The sequence below is a fragment of the Myxine glutinosa genome, chromosome 11 (genome assembly GCF_964187855.1).
Source record: "Myxine glutinosa chromosome 11, kmMyxGlut1.1, whole genome shotgun sequence".
NCBI classification, from domain to species: Eukaryota; Metazoa; Chordata; class Myxini; order Myxiniformes; family Myxinidae; genus Myxine; species Myxine glutinosa.
The window spans coordinates 12,851,066-12,871,905 of record NC_136271.1 but is presented as its reverse complement, the minus strand read 5'-3'; the positions used below and the strand labels follow the sequence as shown (position 1 = coordinate 12,871,905).

At 42.1% G+C, this 20,840-nt stretch overlaps 1 protein-coding gene across 2 annotated transcripts in view; it reads right to left on the bottom strand.

The window, feature by feature from the left end:
- The window catches only part of LOC137436409 (dihydrofolate reductase), a 35,817-nt gene extending 16,475 nt beyond the window's left edge, over positions 1 to 19,342 (bottom strand). The window contains exons 1-5 of one of the 2 annotated variants that reach the window (XM_068130162.2): positions 19,082 to 19,342; positions 18,880 to 18,942; positions 13,560 to 13,701; positions 9,673 to 9,719; positions 6,987 to 7,092 (exon numbers count right to left, since the gene is read on the bottom strand). In XM_068130162.2, the coding sequence (XP_067986263.1) occupies positions 6,987 to 7,092; positions 9,673 to 9,719; positions 13,560 to 13,654 (248 nt within the window). In that variant the 5' untranslated portion in view covers positions 13,655 to 13,701; positions 18,880 to 18,942; positions 19,082 to 19,342. The remainder of the gene's footprint in view (positions 1 to 6,986; positions 7,093 to 9,672; positions 9,720 to 13,559; positions 13,702 to 18,879; positions 18,943 to 19,081) is intronic. The other variant, XM_068130164.2, reaches the window with a different exon arrangement.
- Between the last annotated feature and the right edge of the window lie 1,498 nt (positions 19,343 to 20,840).

Here is a 20,840-nt window from a genome sequence, read left to right as displayed (position 1 = left end):
GTGAGGGAGAGGGAAAGTGGTGCACATAAACGTTAATGACCGATAATAATATGCAACATATTAATTGCCAATCACACACTCCTTACTCATCGTTGTTCACATTCTCCGTTGGCACCTCACTAGCATTCCGTGATTCCAAGAAAGGGAAGCAGTGGGTACCATGCCCCTCAAATTTCGAGTTAATTGGTCATGAATGGGTGGATATTCAATGCCGACATGAAAGAGGAGAAAAATGCAGACTTGTGTATCTGCACGCGATTGTAAGATGGCAGGGTTGTGTGCCAACAATTCCTTTACATCCAATGCGGTTCTTCCTCAACATCTATCTCCGGGACGGAAGCACGAATAAACAAAACCGGAACATATTATTCGTTTACTCCAGTAAGCTTAAGGAAAGCGCAAATATAATTATGTTCCTAAACTCCAAAGTGGCGTACGCCCATTTCAACAGGAGGGAGAAATGGAGGTGGATGAGTGGAGCTAAGAGGATCATGTACCATGTATACCATCCAGTTAAAACTCTGGTCTTGATAAGCACAAATAAATTGACATTGCTTGTACGTAATATGGCCTGCTGTGAGGCTATTTAACATCTGATAGGGCCGGCTGCACCCCACTCACTGGTTGAACACATGCTACCAGTTTGTGATAGGTTGGATGGAGATTTCTTCACAAGTGTCGAAAGATATACATAAATATCTTTAAACATATACATATCATACATATACATATCTTTAAACATACACATATACATATCATAAACGACATACATAAATATCATTAAACATAGATATACATATCCCTCCAAGCCTGGTGTTGGCTTAGCGGTTAGGGTGCCGGCTTGGGATCCTAGGATCCAGGGTTCGAATCCCGGTCGATCGCTGAATTAACGCGAGGGGAGTTGACTCAGCCTGTCATCCTTCCAAGGTCGGCAAATTGAGTACCAGTTCACTGGTAATAATTCCCATGTGTGTCGTAAGGGGCGACTAACAGGGTTGGTGGCAGGAAAGGCATCCGGCCATAAAACATTGCTTCAAAAAGGGGACCAGGGTGCCCAAAAAAAGGCCAACCCCTGCCCTGCGGGGAAAAATGACCTCTAAAGGTGGTTCATAATATCCCTCCAGGTCTTTAAAACAGCTGTTCACCACCATCTTTTATCTTCCCCCATCCAAAACCTTGATCTCTTCTACCCCCGTTAATTCACCCCCAGATCCACTTTTTTTGAAATACCGACTTCTTTCCTGGAATTTATAGCAGTGTCCATGTGTTTTATACTTCCCCCCCCCCCCCCACGCCTCCTCCTCCCAAGCCCTCTCCCTCCCACAGATCTCCCGATGTCCCTATTCTCTGCTGTTGTACTTGTGTGCTTCCCTCTCTCTCCCCATCTTGTCTCCCACTCCCTTTATTGTATGTTTTGTGTGTCCGTTTGTTTTTTTGTGATCGATGTTAGGTCTTACACGAGCCTCGATCTTGTATACAGTACAACAACAACAAAAAAAAAGAAAAAAAAAAGAGGACGTTTGGCTAGTGACCCATGATACTGTCCTGTAGTGATCCTCCCATTGCCACTACTTGTATACCTTCTCTAATGGAATTTAATGAGAAAAGCTACATTTATTTTCGTTGTGTCAGCCCGGGCCGCACTGAGGATTGATGACCTAAATGTCCAAAACTAATCGAGTTGGTACTAGCTTTGCCAGGCGGGCAGTGGTTCTGCAGCCGAGGTCCGCATAGGTGGTTAGAATGTGGGATCAACGGAGGGCAGAGGAGTCGAGGTGGTGGAGATGATGCAGAGGAGGTTGGAAGTGTTGTGTGTGCAGGAGACCAAATGGAAAGGGGACAGGACGAGGCAGTTGATAGGAGGGTAGAAGCTGTTGCACGTGGTACTAACATACTGCTTTGATACTCATACTGCTATGGTATGAATATTCAGGTCATTTCAAGTAATGCAAATGGTCATTTCAAGTAATGCAAATGGTCATTTCAAGTAATGCAAATGGTCATTTCAAGCAATGCAAATGGTCATTTCAAGTAATGCAAATGGTCATTTCAAGTAATGCAAATGGTCATTTCAAGTAATGCAAATGGTCATTTCAAGTAATGCAAATTGTCATTTCAAGTAATGCAAATTGTCATTTCAAGTAATGCAAATGGTCATTTCAAGTAATGCAAATGGTCATTTCAAGTAATGCAAATGGTCATTTCAAGTAATGCAAATGGTCATTTCAAGTAATGCAAATGGTCATTTCAAGTAATGCAAATGGTCATTTCAAGTAATGCAAATGGTCATTTCAAGTAATGCAAATGGTCATTTCAAGTAATTTGAAGTACATCATAGCAGGTAGCAAAGATTGAGAGGATGAGGTAGTATCAGCATTGTTAATGAATCGTATAAAGAAAAGTTTGCAATAAATAAAATAAACAGCTAGCAGTGATAATGGTATGAATTTATACATCAATTATTATTTAGAAACTCGTAATGTATCGACATTTTAACTATGATACATAACAAGAATCACATGTAGTGCTTGGTGTTTCCTTGACTCTGTGATTTCAAATTCGCAAGTGGAGTCAGCCAAGGGCTGCAGGATAACTACCTGCAAGGACGATCTGCTGTGCATGCGGCGTCAACCAATGGCTGGATAGCTCCTGTACCTGCTAGGATGATTTATAGATTCTATTTTGATACATGGTCTATGCTCGTGGAAGAGCTAGGATACAGAACAGATCAGGAAACATTATAACAAAGGGAAGAGCAGTAGAAAGGGGAAACGCAAAGAGCAGGGTGGAGGGAGAAGGTAGACGGAGACAGACAAACAAAGGATGCAGGTAACGATGAGGGATGCCCAGTCAGTGTCTGGCGTTGGAGGCCAACTTTGAAATGTGGCTTGCTCAAGAGAGATCATGGCTGTGAGTGAGACCCAAGCGTTTGAGTGACTGAACCTCTTCGAGACGGTTGTTGAGAAAGTAGATGGGAGGGCTTGCGGAACGGTCCTTTCGGAGAGAGAGAGAGAGAGATCGAGTGTGTGGGATTTCTCAGGATTTAAAGACATGTTCCAAGTGTTTGACCAGTTTGTGATCTTGTCAAGGTCCGAAGAGAGGGAAGAGGCTGCTGCCTGTCTGTCAGAAGAATGAAGGATGTCATGGCAAAGAGTGGAGTTATCAGCAAAGAGATAAAGAGGATTTTTCAGAGAGTCAATGAGATCATGGATTAATACAAGGACTAGGATCGGGCCGAGAACACTTCCTTGGAGTACTCCAGCCTTGACAGGGAGAGGAGAAGAAAAGATTCCGTTGAGAGTACACGATGTCAATAAGCCATGTGTGGAGTTGGCCTTGGATTCCATAGGCAGAGAGTTTGGAGAGCTGGGCTGGATGTCAGACTGTATCGAAAGCTTGAGACATGTCCAGAGTGATGGCCCTGATCTCATGTCTGACAATGAGGGCCTCCATCCATTGTTGGGAGAGTAGAAGCAGCGTGCCCAAGGTAGGGTAACCCGGTCTGAATCCGAATTGACGATCTGAGATGAGGCTGTTGGACAAATTGCATGATTTTATGTCAACTGTGATGATGGATTCTATGAACTTGCTGATGATTGGAAGTAAGCTGATTGGTCTGTTGTTAAGGGGATCCGTTTTTGCTCCTTTTTATGTCATGTAGTGGTGTTGGCTGATTTTCAAGCAGATGGAAATTACCTCAGTCGGGGAACAGACCTGAAAACCTAAAAGTAGGGTCCACCTGATGATGCGTTTTTTTTTTAAATGTCTCAGGGGCCTACTTCTGAAGAATCTGGATGATGCCAACATGGCACCCTTGAGGAAACTGAAATATCCAAGATGGCCGTCAGGATTACAAGGAGAATACGTATATAAATGGGCATATCTCAGCTTAAACTGAGATGGAGGTCCTCAACACCAAACAGGAAATTAGACCTGTCTCCCTTGACATTTCACGTGCCTTCGATACGGTCTGGCACCCTGCTCTGCTCTCCAAACTCTCCTCCTTTGGTATCCATGGAAATCTCCACGCATGGCTGGCGGACTTCCTCTCTGGTCGTAGTCAACGTGTGGCCCTGAATGGGTTTCTCTCATCTCCTCTTCCTGTTCAGGCTGGAGTTCCCCAAGGTAGTGTTCTGGGCCCTGTGCTTTTTCTGGTCTTCATCAATGATCTCTCTGACTCTCTTGAAAATCCTCTCTATCTCTTTGCTGACGACTCTACTCTCTGTCGCTCCATTCCTCATCCCTCAGATCGGCAGTCTGCAGCCTCCTCACTCTCTGCAGACCTGGACAAAATCACAGACTGGTCAAACAAGTGGAACATGTCTTTCAATCCTGACAAATCTCACACTCTTACAATGTCTCTCCGAAAGGACCGACTGGACAACCCTCCCATCTACTTTCTCAACAATCCTCTCCAAGAAGTTCTGTCGCTCAAGCTTTTGGGTCTCACTATCTGCCATGATCTTTCTTGGGAAAACCACATTTCCAAGCTGGCCTCCAAAGCCAGTCGCCGACTGGGCATCCTCCGTCGTGCGAAGTCCTTCCTTGGCACACCTGAGCTCCTCACCACATACAAGGCTTTCATCCGCAGCTCAATGGAATACTGTTCCCCCCTCTGGGCTGGTGCTCCTGCCTCACACCTTGCTCGGCTTCACGCTGTTGAGGCCAAAGCTTTCAGAATCATTGGAATCTCCTGCGATGTAGTCAACGCCGAGGGCCTTTCACTCACTCACCGCAGGCAGGTTGGTGGTCTTTCTGTCTTCTACCGACTCCTCTCCCGCCTTGCTCCCCCAGCTCTCTCTGTGCTCTGTCCCCCCAATATTCCTTCAGGTCGCACAAGATCTGCCTGCAACCCTCTTATGGTTAAACTGCCAAAGTCTAGGCTCTCTGCTCACCTTCACTCTTTCATTCCCCTTTTCTCCCGCCTCTGGAACAAACTCCCCCACTCCCACTCCTCCCTCCAGGTCTTTAAAACAGCTGTTCACCACCATCTCTTATCTTCCCCCATCGAAAACCTTGATCTTTTCTACCCCCGGTAATTCACCCCAGAGTCCTTGCAGTGTTCATATGTTTTAATCCTCTCCCACCTCCCCCCAAGTCCTCCCGATGTCCCTGCTCTCAAATGTTGTGTTTGTGTCCTTCCCCTTCTTCCCCCTCTCTTTTGTGTCCTCCCCCCTCTCTCCCCATCTTGTCTGCCGCTCCCCTTGTTTTTTGTGTTTTGTGTGTCGGTTTGTCTTTTTGTGTGATTAATGTTTGCTCTTTCATGAGCCTCGATCTTGTATACAAAAAAAAAACAAAAAAAAAAAACGGCAGCTGGGACGATGATTTTGCTATCGAGGAAAGGTTTTCTGAGTCAAAGATTCCAAATTCAAAATGACGATCGTTTTCAAAATTCCCCGCCGTTTTTCTTCAAAACGTCCACTGAAAATCTAGGAATTTAGAATATTTGCTAAAACATTGATGTATAAAGTAGTACAATAGCAATAATATGGATTCTTAAGGGATAAATAATTTTAATTTGACACTTAAAAATTCAAAATGGCGACCATTTTAAAGATGGCGACCATTTCAAATGAAGAATTCAGATTAGTGCACTACCATTAATTAATAACTGCACAATTTCTTCTTACTCCTTGTTCTCATCGGCCTCTTTGGTCCACCGACTGTGACAGTTTTCAGCGGTATGGCAGCTGCAGAAAACTGTGCGTGCTTGTTGGGCAGTAGAGTATTTGCATCTTCTTGATGACCATGGTTTGTTTGTGGAACATACACACCGAATCATCTCCAGGATTTCCGGAGACGCCGGCTGTACATCACGTGGTAGAGTGACGAGATAGAGCCTCGGATTTTTTTATCTTTTCTCCATCCATAGTCAGCAGGGTCTCGCTCAGGAGGGTCCGGCCTCAATGGTGCTTTCCAAATACACGTTTGCAGATGGACATGCTTCACGTTTGCAGCAAAAGTTGCTGTTGGAGGCAGGGATTTTAATTTTAGAGTTGTTGTAACTTTTCTGTTGGCTGTTTTGGCCATCCAAATTTCATATCGAACATCTGACTTCCATAGCAAAAGCAGCAACAAATGCAGTGGCCTCTGCGATGATTTCATCTATTTTTGTATCTTGCTCACCAAGTTTTAAAAGCACGTGACCTTTTCAAGAGTACCTTGACTATCGTGGCTTTACCAATTTTCCACATGTAGGCCACAGTGTCGTATCCAGAGTATGTGCAGCCAACAGGTTTGGTACAATCCTTGCATACTTGTTGGATGTTAAGCCTATGTTTATGACAGTTATATGCAGACTTGTTCCTTTCATCAACAGAGTACATGTTAATTGCTTCATAAAGTAATGATACACAAGTAATATGAACACATCAGTGTCATCTGATATTACTTCGAAACATTGGATTCCCTGAGTGGCCATGACAACCATTTGCTGCGGCATGATAACATCTGCCTCTTCATGGCTCAGTTTGGGTTTATATAAAATGGAGAGTTGAGGTGATGCCGGTGGATCTTAAGGATCTTCAAAGGTCTTAGAAGTGTTTGGGGTCTTCAGTGTCTTTGAGGTCTTATGGGTCTTTAGGGTCTTCGAGATCTTACAGTGTCTTTGGGGTCTTCGGGATTTTGAACGTTTTAAAGGGTCTTAGGAGACTTAAGGATCTTAGGCATCTTTGGGGTCTAAAGGGTCTTTGGGGTCTTAAGGGTGTTTGGGGTCTTTGGGGTCATAAGGGGTCTAATCTCTCAAGCATGTAAAACGTCTTCTCTCAAGGATGTAATCTAATCCCTCAAACATGTAAAAAGCATGTCAGGTGGCGTATTAGGGGTCTTCGGGTTCTTTAAAGGCTGAGGTGGTGGATGAAAATACCCCAAGGACAATCCCCGGGTCAGACTTAGTCTGTGTGCCAAATTTGGTGGTTGTCAGCTCATTAACAGACAGACAGACAGACAAACAGACATCCAACGAATTCTATGTATTAGATACCAACCTTAGTGTACGGCTTAGTACAACATTGATTCTGTTCCGTAGAGGTTTATATTTATCTGGAATGGATTCCCAGGTCTTCCTCCCCATTATCACTGCATTCTGCTTGCCTTGAAAAAAAATTAAAGAAAAATTCAGTTTTTCACTTCCAACAGAAGGTAAAATTCATCTATGCAAAATCAAGAAGCAGGTTAGCAAAATCAATCTTTACACTTCACTGAAGAACTCAAAAAAAATAATTCAGAAAGTCTTATTCAGATGTCATACAGTCGTTGATAAATTCAAGAACCTGACCATTAGGTGACATACATGTGATGGAGAGAATATTTACATTACATTGTCCACACTTCCTTGGAAAGCAACGATAAATTAAAAAAACACAAATATCTGAAAGCGCAAGTGGAGGAATCTGCAAATTGGACTCCGTCACTTTTTCACTCAAGAATGTGGAGAAAGGTCTGACCAGCCTCGGATATACATCGGCGATGGAGCCAAAATGGCTGCCATAAGTGCTCGTGTTATCAAATCATGGTCTGCTTCTATGCGTACTCTCTTCAACTTGGCCTTCGCCTGAGGACGTGTACTCTCTTCAACTTGGCCTTCGCCTGAGGACGTGTTCCCTCTGCCTGGAAGTCAGCCACATCGGTTAACTGCCATAGATCAGGGTGCAACGACAGATCCAGTCAACTGCAGGCCAGTGTGCTGATTTTCAGGAATAAGTAAAGTGATATAATGTATCACAACCAACATTGACTTTCCTCTTATGAAAAGGACAGACCTCAGTCAATCAGTGGATTGGCTGCTTCTTCTGGACACATCACGGTTACTTGACAATGTCTGGCGCTCTGCTCTTCTTGCTAGGCTCTCTGTCTGTGGTATCTATGGTCACCTTCATTCCTGATTTGCTGACTTCCTCCACTCATGCAGTAGGCATTTACTACACCCAACAGTATATTTTCATCTTAGTAAAGGCTGGACAGCTTCAAGGCTCAGTTTTGTTCCTCATTTACATAAATGATGACTATGATGGCCTTGAAAACCCTATTTTCCTCTTTGCAGATGATTGTACATTATGCTCTCTGCAATTCTGCAAAGGGTTATATGCTGGTCTGAAACATGGGCCATGCAATCCAATCCAAGAAAAAATCTCCCAATCTCACCCTTTCTCTATTATTCCCTAATAGTAACGATTAATGAACCCATAGATCAATTTCCTTGACAAACCCAAAGAAGAAGTTCAATTCCTTGACATTCTGAGCATCAGGATCAACCATGACATGGCAACCATGGCTGGCTTCCATAGCAAGCAGCACACTGTGTATTATCTATCGTGCCAAATCCTTTTGTGGGAAATGTGATCTGTTCATAGGTAAATGCGGCTTTATAAAAAGTTTTGTCTGATGGGGAAAAGCCTCTGCTTCACATCTATATAACCCAAAGCTCTCAAAAACCATTTCGCATCTCATAACAAGCAGAAACCACATGTTGCTCTCATTGCAGAAAGGTTGGTGGCATCTGTTTTCTCCTGCATCTCCTCGGGGTCTTTCTCCCTCTACTCTTTCATCCACGCATCCCTACTCAGTCTCTCCGGGTCGCAAGAGTTTTTCCATCAACCCTTCCTTGCGAAACTTCCAACATCCCAGCTCAGTGCTCACGTCCATTTCTTAAATCCTCTCTTCTTGCACTTGTGGAACTGCTTCCTTAGTCTGTTGAACCCCCTTGTGGAACTGTGGAACTGCTTCTTGTGGAACTGCTTCCTTAGGAACTTGTGGAACTGCACTTGTGGAACTGCTTCCTTAGTCTGTTCAACCCCCTCTTCCCTCCAGGGATTCAAGTCGGCAGTACACCACCATCTCCTGTCATCTGCCATCTCTACTCGCAGTCAGTCATTCCCCTCTCAATTAATCCTCCCAGAAATCACTCCCCATACTTACAAGTCACTGTCTCTTTCCCTCCACTCGCTCCTATTTAAGTCATCTCATCTCGATTCTCAAAGAGATGAACATATAAAATGGGGCGTCCGTCCGTCGGTCACCCTTTGCGTTTTTAGTTTTCGTATTTTTCGAATGTGGATCATGGGGCTCTCGGAGGGGTTACCCCCTGAAACTTAAGTTCCCTACTTGTCCAATAACAACAACCAACAGGCATTTTAAGGCCATTTTCCCTGCAAGAGCGGGGGTTAGCCTTGCGGTCCCCATGACAATCTTCTCCATTTTGCCCTATTTTCTGCATCTCCCCTTGTTAACCCCCTTGCCCGCATTTCTTCTTCGACCATCTTTAGCCAAATTGTTCTACTTGAGGTTCCCTACTTGTCCCTTACTTAGTAATTGATTGCGCTGAAACCCAATACAGCCCTTCGACTCGATGGTCCACAGGATTGCTCCGTCTTAGATTTTTCGATTTTGGATCAGGAAGCCTCCCAGGGGATCAGGTCTGAACTACAACCTCAAGAGATGAAACCCACTTGAAGATGAAGATGAAGCCCAGTTAGGAAGCCCACAAAAAAGCCCACATGGGGCTTTTTATTCTGTTCTTCATTCCCTTGGTTGTTTTGTTTTTCTGTTTGCCCACTGTTTCTTTGTTAGCCTTCAATCTATTGCAGCAAATAGTTTGTTAAGCCGAGATTTTGTATACAAAAAAGAAGATTTCAGCTGATGAAGAACTTGGCTAAAGAGAAAAAGCAACATTACCCTCTGCTGCTGCTGATGTAAGACGAGTGAAGAATTTCATCTCTTTCCTGAAAAAAGAAAGAGCAAAGATGACAATGAAGAATGAAAGAATTCCAATATTTAAAAAAATCCTATTTGGATTGGTCTGCTCAGTTCTCTGAACCCCACATACCCTCCCACCACCACGTTGTAACACTTTCCTCATGATACTGGGATCCCAGGTTGAAGTCCGATATATAATTAATTGATTGACAATTGTCTGCCAATATACTTGTACTCCTGGTAATATAATCGTCATGTGAGCGATGCGTGTCTAGGCCAGGAGGTACTACTCCTGCAAATGGCTGCCTTGAAGCCAATTCAGGGATTTTAAATTTGGAGAACCCGCAGCCACGGGCATGGGGACCACATCTCTGTAATGTCGTGATGCCTAGTACTGTACACCACACTTATCCAAACGAGGGATATTCTTGATTTACCCACAATTCATTTAATGATTCCCCCATGGATGTAAATACGCTCCAAAATGAATGTCACGTGGGAGGCGGATTGCAGGTAAGGCTCACACAGTCTTACAAAATACGGGTTTATTAAATGTAAAGGACACAGGCATGAGACACAATAGACAGATCAGGTGGGACACAAATACACAGACAGACGATAAATGACAATCATAATGAATAAACGCTTATAAAACAAGCATTCTGAGTATTGCGCTGCAATACATGTCCCCTACCGGCAGTCTGTCGTCCGGAAAACTGTTGGGGAAATTACCAAGGGTTATTTACCCACAGGTTCTGAATCGTTCCCAATCGCTAATTACCTCAGGACGGGCTCACCTGTGATTCGCACTCGGGACTTCGATTTACACACCTTGCAGACAGGTCAGCAGAAGCACGAGAAAATAAGTTGTTGATAAAGAACCTTTCGAGTCGCTAAATATCAGTAATTTATTATATTTTCCGGTTCACGATCAATGATCGATGTGTATATATATGTTGCTCGGCTTGGCTCCGCCCCTCCGGAAAGCGCGCGCTGTGTCGCGCTGTTGATGTTCGCGAGACGAGGCTGAGGGCGCGCGGTGCGGCTTGAGGAGAACTCTGGAATAAACAAGCGATATCCTTTTCTTTTTTTTTTTCTTTTTTCGTTTAATTAACGATATCTGCCAAACCACGTGCCCTATTGCAAATTCCAAAAGGACATTTTAGTAGATTGACATGCTGAACAGATCTGTAAAGTTTCCCATTGATTGGATCAAAAATGAGGGAGGAGCTCGGTTTTAAAGGTTCATGCTTAAAAACATCATAACTCTGAAACCATGTGACGCATGACGTCATGCTCGTTGACTTTTTTGTTCGTCATGGGTATGTGATTCTGCCTGCAAAGTTTGGCCTCGATCTGTTCAGCCGTTGCAGAGAAAAAGGGGTTTTCGTGTTTTCATGAAAAACAATATGGCGGCCGAACCACGTGACCTGTGACGTCATAATTACCATTAAAATATTCTACAGACCGAGTCCCCGCTACGTTTAAAATTTGATCTCAATCGGTCCTATTATTGCAGAGAAAATCTTTTTTTAAAGAAAATTAAAACTTAAAATGGCACTGAGTTAAGGATCATCAGAATTATCAGAATTCCCAAAGTTCAAAGTGCCATAACTTTGTCAAAAATGATCGAAACGTCGTGAAGTTCGAACTTGACCTGTAACCTATCATGAGGAAACCATGTGCCAAGTTTGAAATCATTAGCATTAAGCGTTTAGAAAAAAAAGTCCGGAAAACTGCTCTTTGCGTGACGGACTGACGGACTGACGGACTGACGGACGGAGGGACGGCGTGCAAACCTATAGTCCCCTCCGGTGCACACCGGTAGGGGACTAATAAGTAAACTCATCTCACTCGGGTTTCACACTCACAATACGAACATGCACACAAAACCAGGTGAGGCTTCTCAATGAATTCAAGGTCACCTCGAAGGAACAACATGTAGATGTGCAGAGTAGGTCCGTAGCAACCAGAGATCACAGCAAAAAGAAGAGCGGCCTGGCATCGGAAGCGTTCCAGGCAAGAGAGAGAATAAGAATGTCACTTAGGAGATGCTGATATTGACTCCTCCCATCCCTCATTTCCTCACACACCGCCATGTGACCCGCATGTTACAGGGCATGACCACCGAGGCATATTCTTTCCACTTCCACTTTCCATATTCTTTCCACTTTCCATTCGGGCTCAGAGAATGCAATGTGGCTCTGGCCAATGTTTGCGCTGAGTCTTGCTGGGAGGGTCTAACTCTGTTGTCATCTAACAACTCAGCAAGTGCCAAATATATATTAAAGCATCAAGGGTATTGCAATTATAGTCTGCCCAGGAGTGGGATGCCTGTCAGGACTACAATAATTCCATTAATGACTGCAAGGACTGCAATACAACATGAAAAAGTCTGGATATCAAAATTTTTGGCTGGTGAAGGACACTCAAATAAATTGTGAAAATATTGTGCATTTCAGGAGGATCTGGTTTCAAGACTTTGAAGAGGGTATTTGAAACTGGCACAGTTAATAATAATACAAATGGTCCAGGTTGAAAGCAAAACCTCTCCAAACGTTATGATAAGTGCAGAGTAAAAGACCCCCCCCCCCATAAAAAGTAAAAGACCCTTTCAGGTCTGTTTCCCTCCCCCCCCCCCCCCCCCCCAATCCCTCCCCCTACCACACCCTCATGGCAGCCCCCATGACTCAAAATCGAAAAATCGAAGCCTGAGCGATTATGTGGGATACCGTCTTGTGTTAATGTGTCAAGTTTCAGAACAATCAGCAGTGTGATAAAGGAAGAGTAGCAAAAAAAGCAAAAACGTAACGGACGGATGGCAGGACAGGCGGAAGGACGACCGAGCGGACAGACATTCAGACCAATTTTATCATTTCACCTCTTCGAGAATCGAGATAACCTAACAAGAATGCCATAGTCTCACCTTGCGTGTTCATTCTCAACAAATATACCACCGTTAACCGAAGCTACTATTACGGCCCATGTGCCCTATTATGTCACATAGTGTCTTGGCATAGTTATGACATCATAAGTTCACTTCTTCACTCACATCAAGTATATGAAGTTTTAGATTTTTCAGACAAGGATTTTAATTCAACCAATTATGGCTGGAATACCATCTCACCAATGACATCATCCTTATCACCATATATACCCCATTTGGAGTTGATGACATCTGCCAAGTTTAAATTTTTTCCGTTGAGTGGTTTCGGAGAAAATGATGTCCAAATTATTTCCTTTTATCCAACATGGCTGCCATGCCATATGACTTATCCGATGATGTCAGAGTTATTAATAAAATATTCTCCATGGGGAGTCCTTCCTATGTTTAAAGCTTCGCATACCCGAGCAGTTGCAGAGAAAAACATTTTAAAATGGAAAATATATAGATGCGGCTGCACACACAAGCAAGCACACAAAGACACATGCAAGCACACACACAAAAAACAACACACACACACACACACACACACACACGAAAAATGCCAAGGGCAAAGAAAAGGCCCCTTTATATGGGATGTGCCATGTAGCAAACTATAGAAAAGAAGGAACATTCCACAGATTGTAGAAAATGCCGGACAATAGAAAAGAAGGGACATTCCACAGATTGTGGAAAATGCAAGATAGAAAATAAGGGCCATTCTAAAAATCTCGTGCACATGCTGTACGACCTTTATGTTCTGAGGAGGAACCAAGTAATGCTCTAGAAAAGTTAATATAAAGTGGCCTCAATTTGATTTATACAGTTGAAAAAACACTACGCACTGACGGGTTTTAACCTAAATATGTAGGGCACCCCTTTATATGGACTTTTCTAGAGCATTACTTGGCATGGGGATAGTGCAACCGAGAAAACAACTCACACAAGAGATTTTGAATGCCATGGGAGATTCCCATTCCAGCCAATGCCCATGTTTGGCAAAACTGCGGCGATCACATCCAGGTGCTTTTGCGCCATTTGATGGACTCTTGTCTTTCAGGATGAAAAACAAAATCTTCAGAAGTCTATAAACAAGAAGTACAAAAATTAAACATATTAAATACAAATAAATCGACAATTAGAGAGTTCGTAGAACACTATACACCCATGCAGTCTGGAGAAAATAGGACATGGGCGGAGTGTGTGAGCAGAAAATCTGATTGGTCGAGATGATGTAAATGCCAATTACATCATTATGGCTGGAATACCATCTCACCAATGACATCATCCTTATCACCATATATACGTCCTACAGTCACCAGTTCAATTGGCATGTAAATGCCAATTACATCATCGATGGTCTGCTCTGCTCTTTTTATTTACTCGTGATCTGGTATTGTATGTATCAATGTATGCGCATGAGTAAATATATGTTTACCTCCACCACCGAAGGTGGATGGAGGTTGTTTTCACCCCTGTCTGTTTGTTTGTTTGTGAACAAGATATCTCAAAACGTTGTGGACAGATTCGGATGAAATTTGGCAGAGAGGTAGTGTATGTGACAAGGATGAAATGATTAGATTTTGATGAAGATCCGGATTCGGATCCGGCTAGTAGAAATTTTTAAGTGTTTCTTCACCATTCGGAGATCGGGCCAAAAACGATACATAGCAGGATATGTCAAAAAGGTATGGACGGATGATTTTGATTAGATGTGATTCTGTAATGTGATTTTGTGGTTTACTCTAGGATACAAAACGTAAACTGTTCACCAGGTGGTGGTATGCTCTCTACTGATTGCCATTCTCGTAAGTTAATTATATCATTCTCATTATTCTCGGCACTTTCAATGCCGCTCTCAAAATAATGTTTCTGTCGATATTTTGGACCTATTAGTGAAATTCTGGCATTGGCAAACTTCTTTGATTCAATGTACTATTGGACATGGTGACGTGTGGGTTGCATGTTTGGTGGAGGTCCTGTTGAGATTGTACATTAGTGAATGTGGTGTTGGAGATCCAACGGGTTTGTTGGAGATCCAACCTGGACATGAAGCCAGCTTTTGTTGTGTCCTGGAAACACGAAAACAATAACAACTAGAACGGCACTCAGTAGAGAGCATACCTCCACCTGGTTGGCCATATTGCTCAATAATGAAGAATCACTTTTAAAATTAAATAATTGTCATATTCGAATCCATATTTAGATCTTCACCAAAATCGAATCATTTCATCCGTGTGACATACAGTCACGTGAAAAAGTAAGTGCACCCCATGTAAAGTTTTGACTTTTTCAACATATTTCAACATACAGCTATTTAATCTTCATTTCAACAATATTGATAGATAAAGGTGATATAACATAACTAATATCATGAAACATTTACATTTTGTAGTCCATTGTATAATTTAAATAAACATAAATGCAAATTTCACATGTGGAAAAAGTAAGTACACTCCTACATTTATCAATACTTCAAATACCTAAAATTAGAATCAGGTGCACCAGCTCAGGTGCAAATGATTAGAACATCGTTAGAGAGGATCTTGGAGGAACCTGTCTTATTTAAACCTCAGACATTTAGTTTGGTTTGCTCTTTGTTGTTGAAGTGTGCGGCATCACCATGCCTAGATAGATCAAAAGAGCTCTCTGTGGCCTTCAGAAAGAAGGTTATAGATGCCTACGAGTCTGGGAAGGGATTTAAAAGATCTCCAAACAATTTGAAATCAATCATTCGACTGTCCGGAAGATCATCTACAAGTGGAGAAGATTCCAAACAACTGCCAACTTGTTCAGGCCAGGCCGCCCCAGCAAGTTCAGCCCGAGAGCAGACCGCAAGATGCTGAAAGAAGTCTCAAAGAACCCCAGAATGTCATCACAGGACCTACAGGTTGCTCTTGCCACTGTTGATGTCAAAGTGCATGAGTCTACCATTAGAAAGAGGCTGCACAAAATTGATCTACATGGGAGGTGTGCCAGGAGGAAACCTTTGCTGTCCAGAAAGAACATCAGGGCAAGACTAAAGTTTGCCAATGATCACCGAGGCAAAGACCCGCACTTCTGGAACAATGTGCTCTGGACAGATGAGTCAAAGGTAGAGCTATTTGGCCACAGTACCAGAAGACATGTTTGGCGAAAACCAAAGACAGCATTTGACCACAAGAACCTGATACCAACTGTAAAGCATGGTGGTGGAAATATTATGGTTTGGGGAAGCTTTGCTGCATCAGGGCCTGGGCAGCTCACCATCATAGAATCCACTATGAATTCTTCATTGTACCAGAGGGTGCTTGAGGATAATGTGAGGCCATCTGTCGGAAAGTTGAAGCTCAACCGAAGGGGTACCTTGCAACATGACAATGACCCTAAACATACCAGTAAATCCACCAAGGAATGGCTGAAAAGAAAGAAATGGAGGGTTCTGGAATGGCCAAATCAAAGCCCGGATCTAAATCCCATCAAGATGTTGTGGGGGGATTTGAAACGAGCTGTGCATGCAAGAAACCCCTCAAACATCGCACAGCTGAAATAATTCTGCATGGAGGAGTGGGCAAACATTTCTCCCAGTCGATGTCAGAGACTGGTAGACAGTTATAAGAAACGCCTACTTGAGGTTGTTTCTGCCAAAGGGGGCAATACCACCTATTCGAGCCAAGGGTGTACTTACTTTTTCCACATGCGAAATTTGCATTTATGCTTTTTTAAATTATGCAATGGACTACAAAATGTAAATGTTTCATGATATTTGGTATATTATATCACCTCTATCTATCAATATTGTTGAAATGAAGATCAAATAGCTGTATGTTGAAATATGTTGAAAAAGTCAAAACTTTACATGGGGTGTACTTACTTTTTCACGTGACTGTATGCTACATCTCTGCCAAATTTCGTCCAAATCCGTCCACAACCTTTTGAGATATTTTATTCACAAACAAACGGACAAACAGACAGGGGTGAAAACATAACCTCCATCCACATTTGGTGGCGGAGGTAATCAGTAGATGTAATTAGTGTGCTATATTAACCAATTGCATCAATACACTAAGATATATCAAGATTGACATCATGTTGATGTATCTAAGTTGCTGGTTATCCGCTTCATCTGACAACCTTAATTTATTTATTTACAGGGTCTCTTTGAGGGTCCCCTTTTGTATTTGAAACACAATCATAATTTTCTGAACGAGCAAGTTTTCAAATTCAAATCAATCCTTTTCAAAATTTAATTTCAATTCAATCAATCGAATTCAAATCAATCACAAATCAATACGAAATCAAATAGATTTCAAATTTCAGTGCACTACTTTGAGGGCACCCAGCGTGCCCTAAGCCCCTTCCCTCCCTTCAAAAGCGATCGTCTTGACCTGCGCCACCGAAGGTGGATGGAGGTTATGCTTTTCACCCCTGTGTTTGTGAACAGGGTGTCTCAAAAAGTTGTGGACCGATTCAGACGAAATTTGGTGGGATGTGAGGTTGGGTATGTGACATGGACAAAATTAGGTTTTGGTGAAGATATGGATCTGAGCATATTTTCATTGATTCTTCACCGTTGAGAGATAAGATACGAGTGAAGATCCGAATCCGGATCCAGATATGAGAATTTAAAAAAACATTTCAAGTGATTCTTCACCTTTGAGTGTAAGGGCCAAAAAAACGATACATCACAAAATATTTCAAAAAGTTGTGGACGGATTCAGACGAAACTTGGTGGATAAGTTGGGTGACAAGAGGAAGTTGGGTGACAAGAGGAAGTTAAGTGACAATCCAACCTACCAGTGGATACAAAACGTAAACCGTTTAGCCTGGTGGAGGTATGTCTCTACCGAGTGCTGTTCTAGTTTTCATGCGTGTTAGCATGTATATACCCGAAGATGTGGTCTCGGAATGTGGGATCACCCGATATTCCTCTGACCGCAGCTGATGTTGACCGCAGCATTCAACGTGGAACTGATTTGTACCATTCAGTTTGTTCTGACGGTGGATACTTGATGATTAATGAATTATGGGAATCATTGATATGTCATCGGGGATGTTTCTTTTCTCCTATCCATTCATGAACCAAGAAGTGGAAGATAATCCAGAGTCTCCATCATTCTGTTTGAAATCGGCGCTGTCTGTTTTCAAAACTCCAGAACAGATTTTTGACCGTGGGAAATTCTTCCGGGTATATAATTGGTATATAATACTTTTTTTTTTTTAAACCACCTTTGGAGGCCATTTTCCCCTGCAGAGCGGGGTTGGCCTTTTTCGGGCACCTTGGTCCCCTTTTTGAAGCAATGTTTTATGGCCGGATGCCCTTCCTGCCACCAACCCTGTTAGTCACCTCTTGCAATACACAGGGAATTACCAGTGAGCTGGTACTCAATTTTCCGACCTCGGAAGGATGACAGGCTGAGTCAACCCCCCTGGTGTTCATTCAGCGATCGCCCGGCATTCGAACCCAGGATCCTCGGATCCCAAGCCGGCACCCTAACCGCTAAGCCAACACCAGGCTATTGGTATAAAATTGGTATACAATAATTGGTATATAATAAGTATATAATAATTGGTATAATTATAAAAATTGGTCCATAATAATTGGTATATAATTTGTATATAATAAGTATATAATAATTGGTATATAATTGGTATATAATAAGTATGTAATAATTGGTATATAATAATTGATATATAATAACTGGTATATAATAATTTGTATATAATAAGTGTAATAATTGGTTTATAATTGGTAAATAATAATTGGTATTTAATAATTGGTAAATAATTATTGACATATAATAATTGGTAAATAATTGATATACAATAATTGGTATACAATTGGTATATAATAATTTGTATCTAATAATTGGTATATAATAATTGGTATATAATAATTGGTATATAATACTTGGTATATAATTGGCATACATTAATTTGTATATAATAATTGGTATGTAATAATTGGTATATAATTGGCATATAATTGGTAAACATTAATTTGTATATAATAATTGGTATGTTATAATTGGTATGTAATAATTGGTATATAATAATTTATATATAATTGGTATCCAATAAGTGATTCACAGAGTCGAGATGAAGGCAAATGTTCAGCTGATGGCAAAACTGTAATTCTGATCAATGGTCACTTCCATTTGCCCGCCCCCAACCCCACCCCACGGTCCACCATATAATTGTCCATCAAATCTGCATAATTTAAATATCAGCTCTTTCTCGGAACAGAATTCGTATTTTAATTGCTCATTACAAGTGCTGCTCACGGCCGATGACGAGTCCCACGGGCTGTGGAAGTGCTCGAATGGGAGCACACGGCGGCGCCAATACTGAAAAATAAAATAAAGATCACCGATATTAAAGGAATGGTAAATGGTTCGTTTGGGAAAGTAGATTATTGAGACGAAATCAAACTACTGAATGAAAGTCAAATATAAAAACAACGGAATAAAAATATTTGCCACGTACGATGACGCCAAAACTCCCACGTGAAAGGGAACTTCTGCACTGTACTGTATGTACCACACAATTAACCACGCCCCCCGAATGAATTAGGACTGAATAAATATATATATTATTCATTCAAAGTTTATTAAGCTTATGGCTGAACAATTTAACAAGCGATTACCCATAAAAACACGAATAATGTAATTTTAAAAGTAATATAATTTCAATAACTTGCGCTAGCACGGCGACTACTTCCTTATTTCTTATCGGTTTGTAAGTCACTCTGAAATGTAGTTTTACTTAGATGAAGCCTGTAACGTAAAACAATAAGCGATAATATACATGTAGAGTTTTAAAACTTTTAATATGAAAATATCACTCTGAATAGTCGCAGATAGCTGCTACAATCTATACCGACATGGCAACGTCAAACTGGATGAGGGGAGCTGAAGAATTTTACTCAATAGAAATGGGAGCGTCCGAGAGGGGAGGGGGGGGGGCAGTGGGAGGGGTGTGTTTCGTGCCGTGACTAGTAATACCCTATCTCCCCAACAGGGGTCAGTAAAGCACTTCCCCATGACCTCATTATTTTGTGCCTATAACCTCATTATTTTGTGCCCATGACCTGACCCTGGCTTGGGTATACCCCGAGTACTGATGCAAAATTTGGTGGATATTGGCCATTTTGGTGGAGATTGGCCATTTTGGTGAAGATTGGCCATTTTGGTGAAGATTGGCCATTTTGGCAGAGATTGGCCATTTTGGTGAAGAAGGTCCGTTTTGGTGAAGATTGGCTATTTTGGTGGAGATTGGCCATTTTGGTGGAGATTGGCCATTTTGGTGAAGATTGGCCATTTTGGTGGAGATTGGCTATTTTGGTGGAGATTGGCCATTTTGGTGGAGATTGGCCATTTTGCTGGAGATTGGTCATTTTGGTGGAGATTGGCCATTTTGGTGCAGATTGGTCATTTTGGTGAACATTGGTCATTTTGGTGGAGATTGGCAATTTTGGTGAAGATTGGTCATTTTGGTGGAGATTGGCCATTTTGGTGAATTGGTCATTTTGGTGGAGATTGGCCATTTTGGTGGAGATTGGCCATTTTGGTGGAGATTGGTCATTTTGGTGGAGATTGGCCGTTTTGGTGGAGATTGGTCATTTTGGTGGAGATTGGCCATTTTGGTGCAGATTGGTCATTTTGGTGAAGATTGGTCATTTTGGTGGAGATTGGCCATTTTGGTGGAGATTGGCCATTTTGGTGAAGATTGGTCATTTTGGTGGAGATTGGCCATTTTGGTGGAGATTGGCAATTTTGGTGGAGATTGGCCATTTTGGTGGAGATTGGTCATTTTGGTGGAGATTGGCCATTTTGGTGGAGATTGGCCATTTTGGTGGAGATTGGCCATTTTGGTGGAGATTGGCTATTTTGGTGGAGATTGGTCATTTTGGTGGACATTGGTCATTTTGGTGGAGATTAGCCATTTTGGTGGAGATTTGTCATTTTGGTGGAGATTGGTCATTTTGGTGGGCATTGGTCATTTTGGTGAAGAATGGCCGTTTTGGTGAAGATTGGCCATTTTGGTGAAGATTGGTCATTTTGGTGGAGATTGGCCATTTTGGTGGAGATTGGTCATTTTGGTGGAGATTAGCCATTTTGGTGGAGATTGGCTATTTTGGTGGAGATTGGTCATTTTGGTGGAGATTGGCCATTTTGGTGCAGATTGGTCATTTTGGTGGAGATTGGTCATTTTGGTGGAGATTAGCCATTTTGGTGGAGATTTG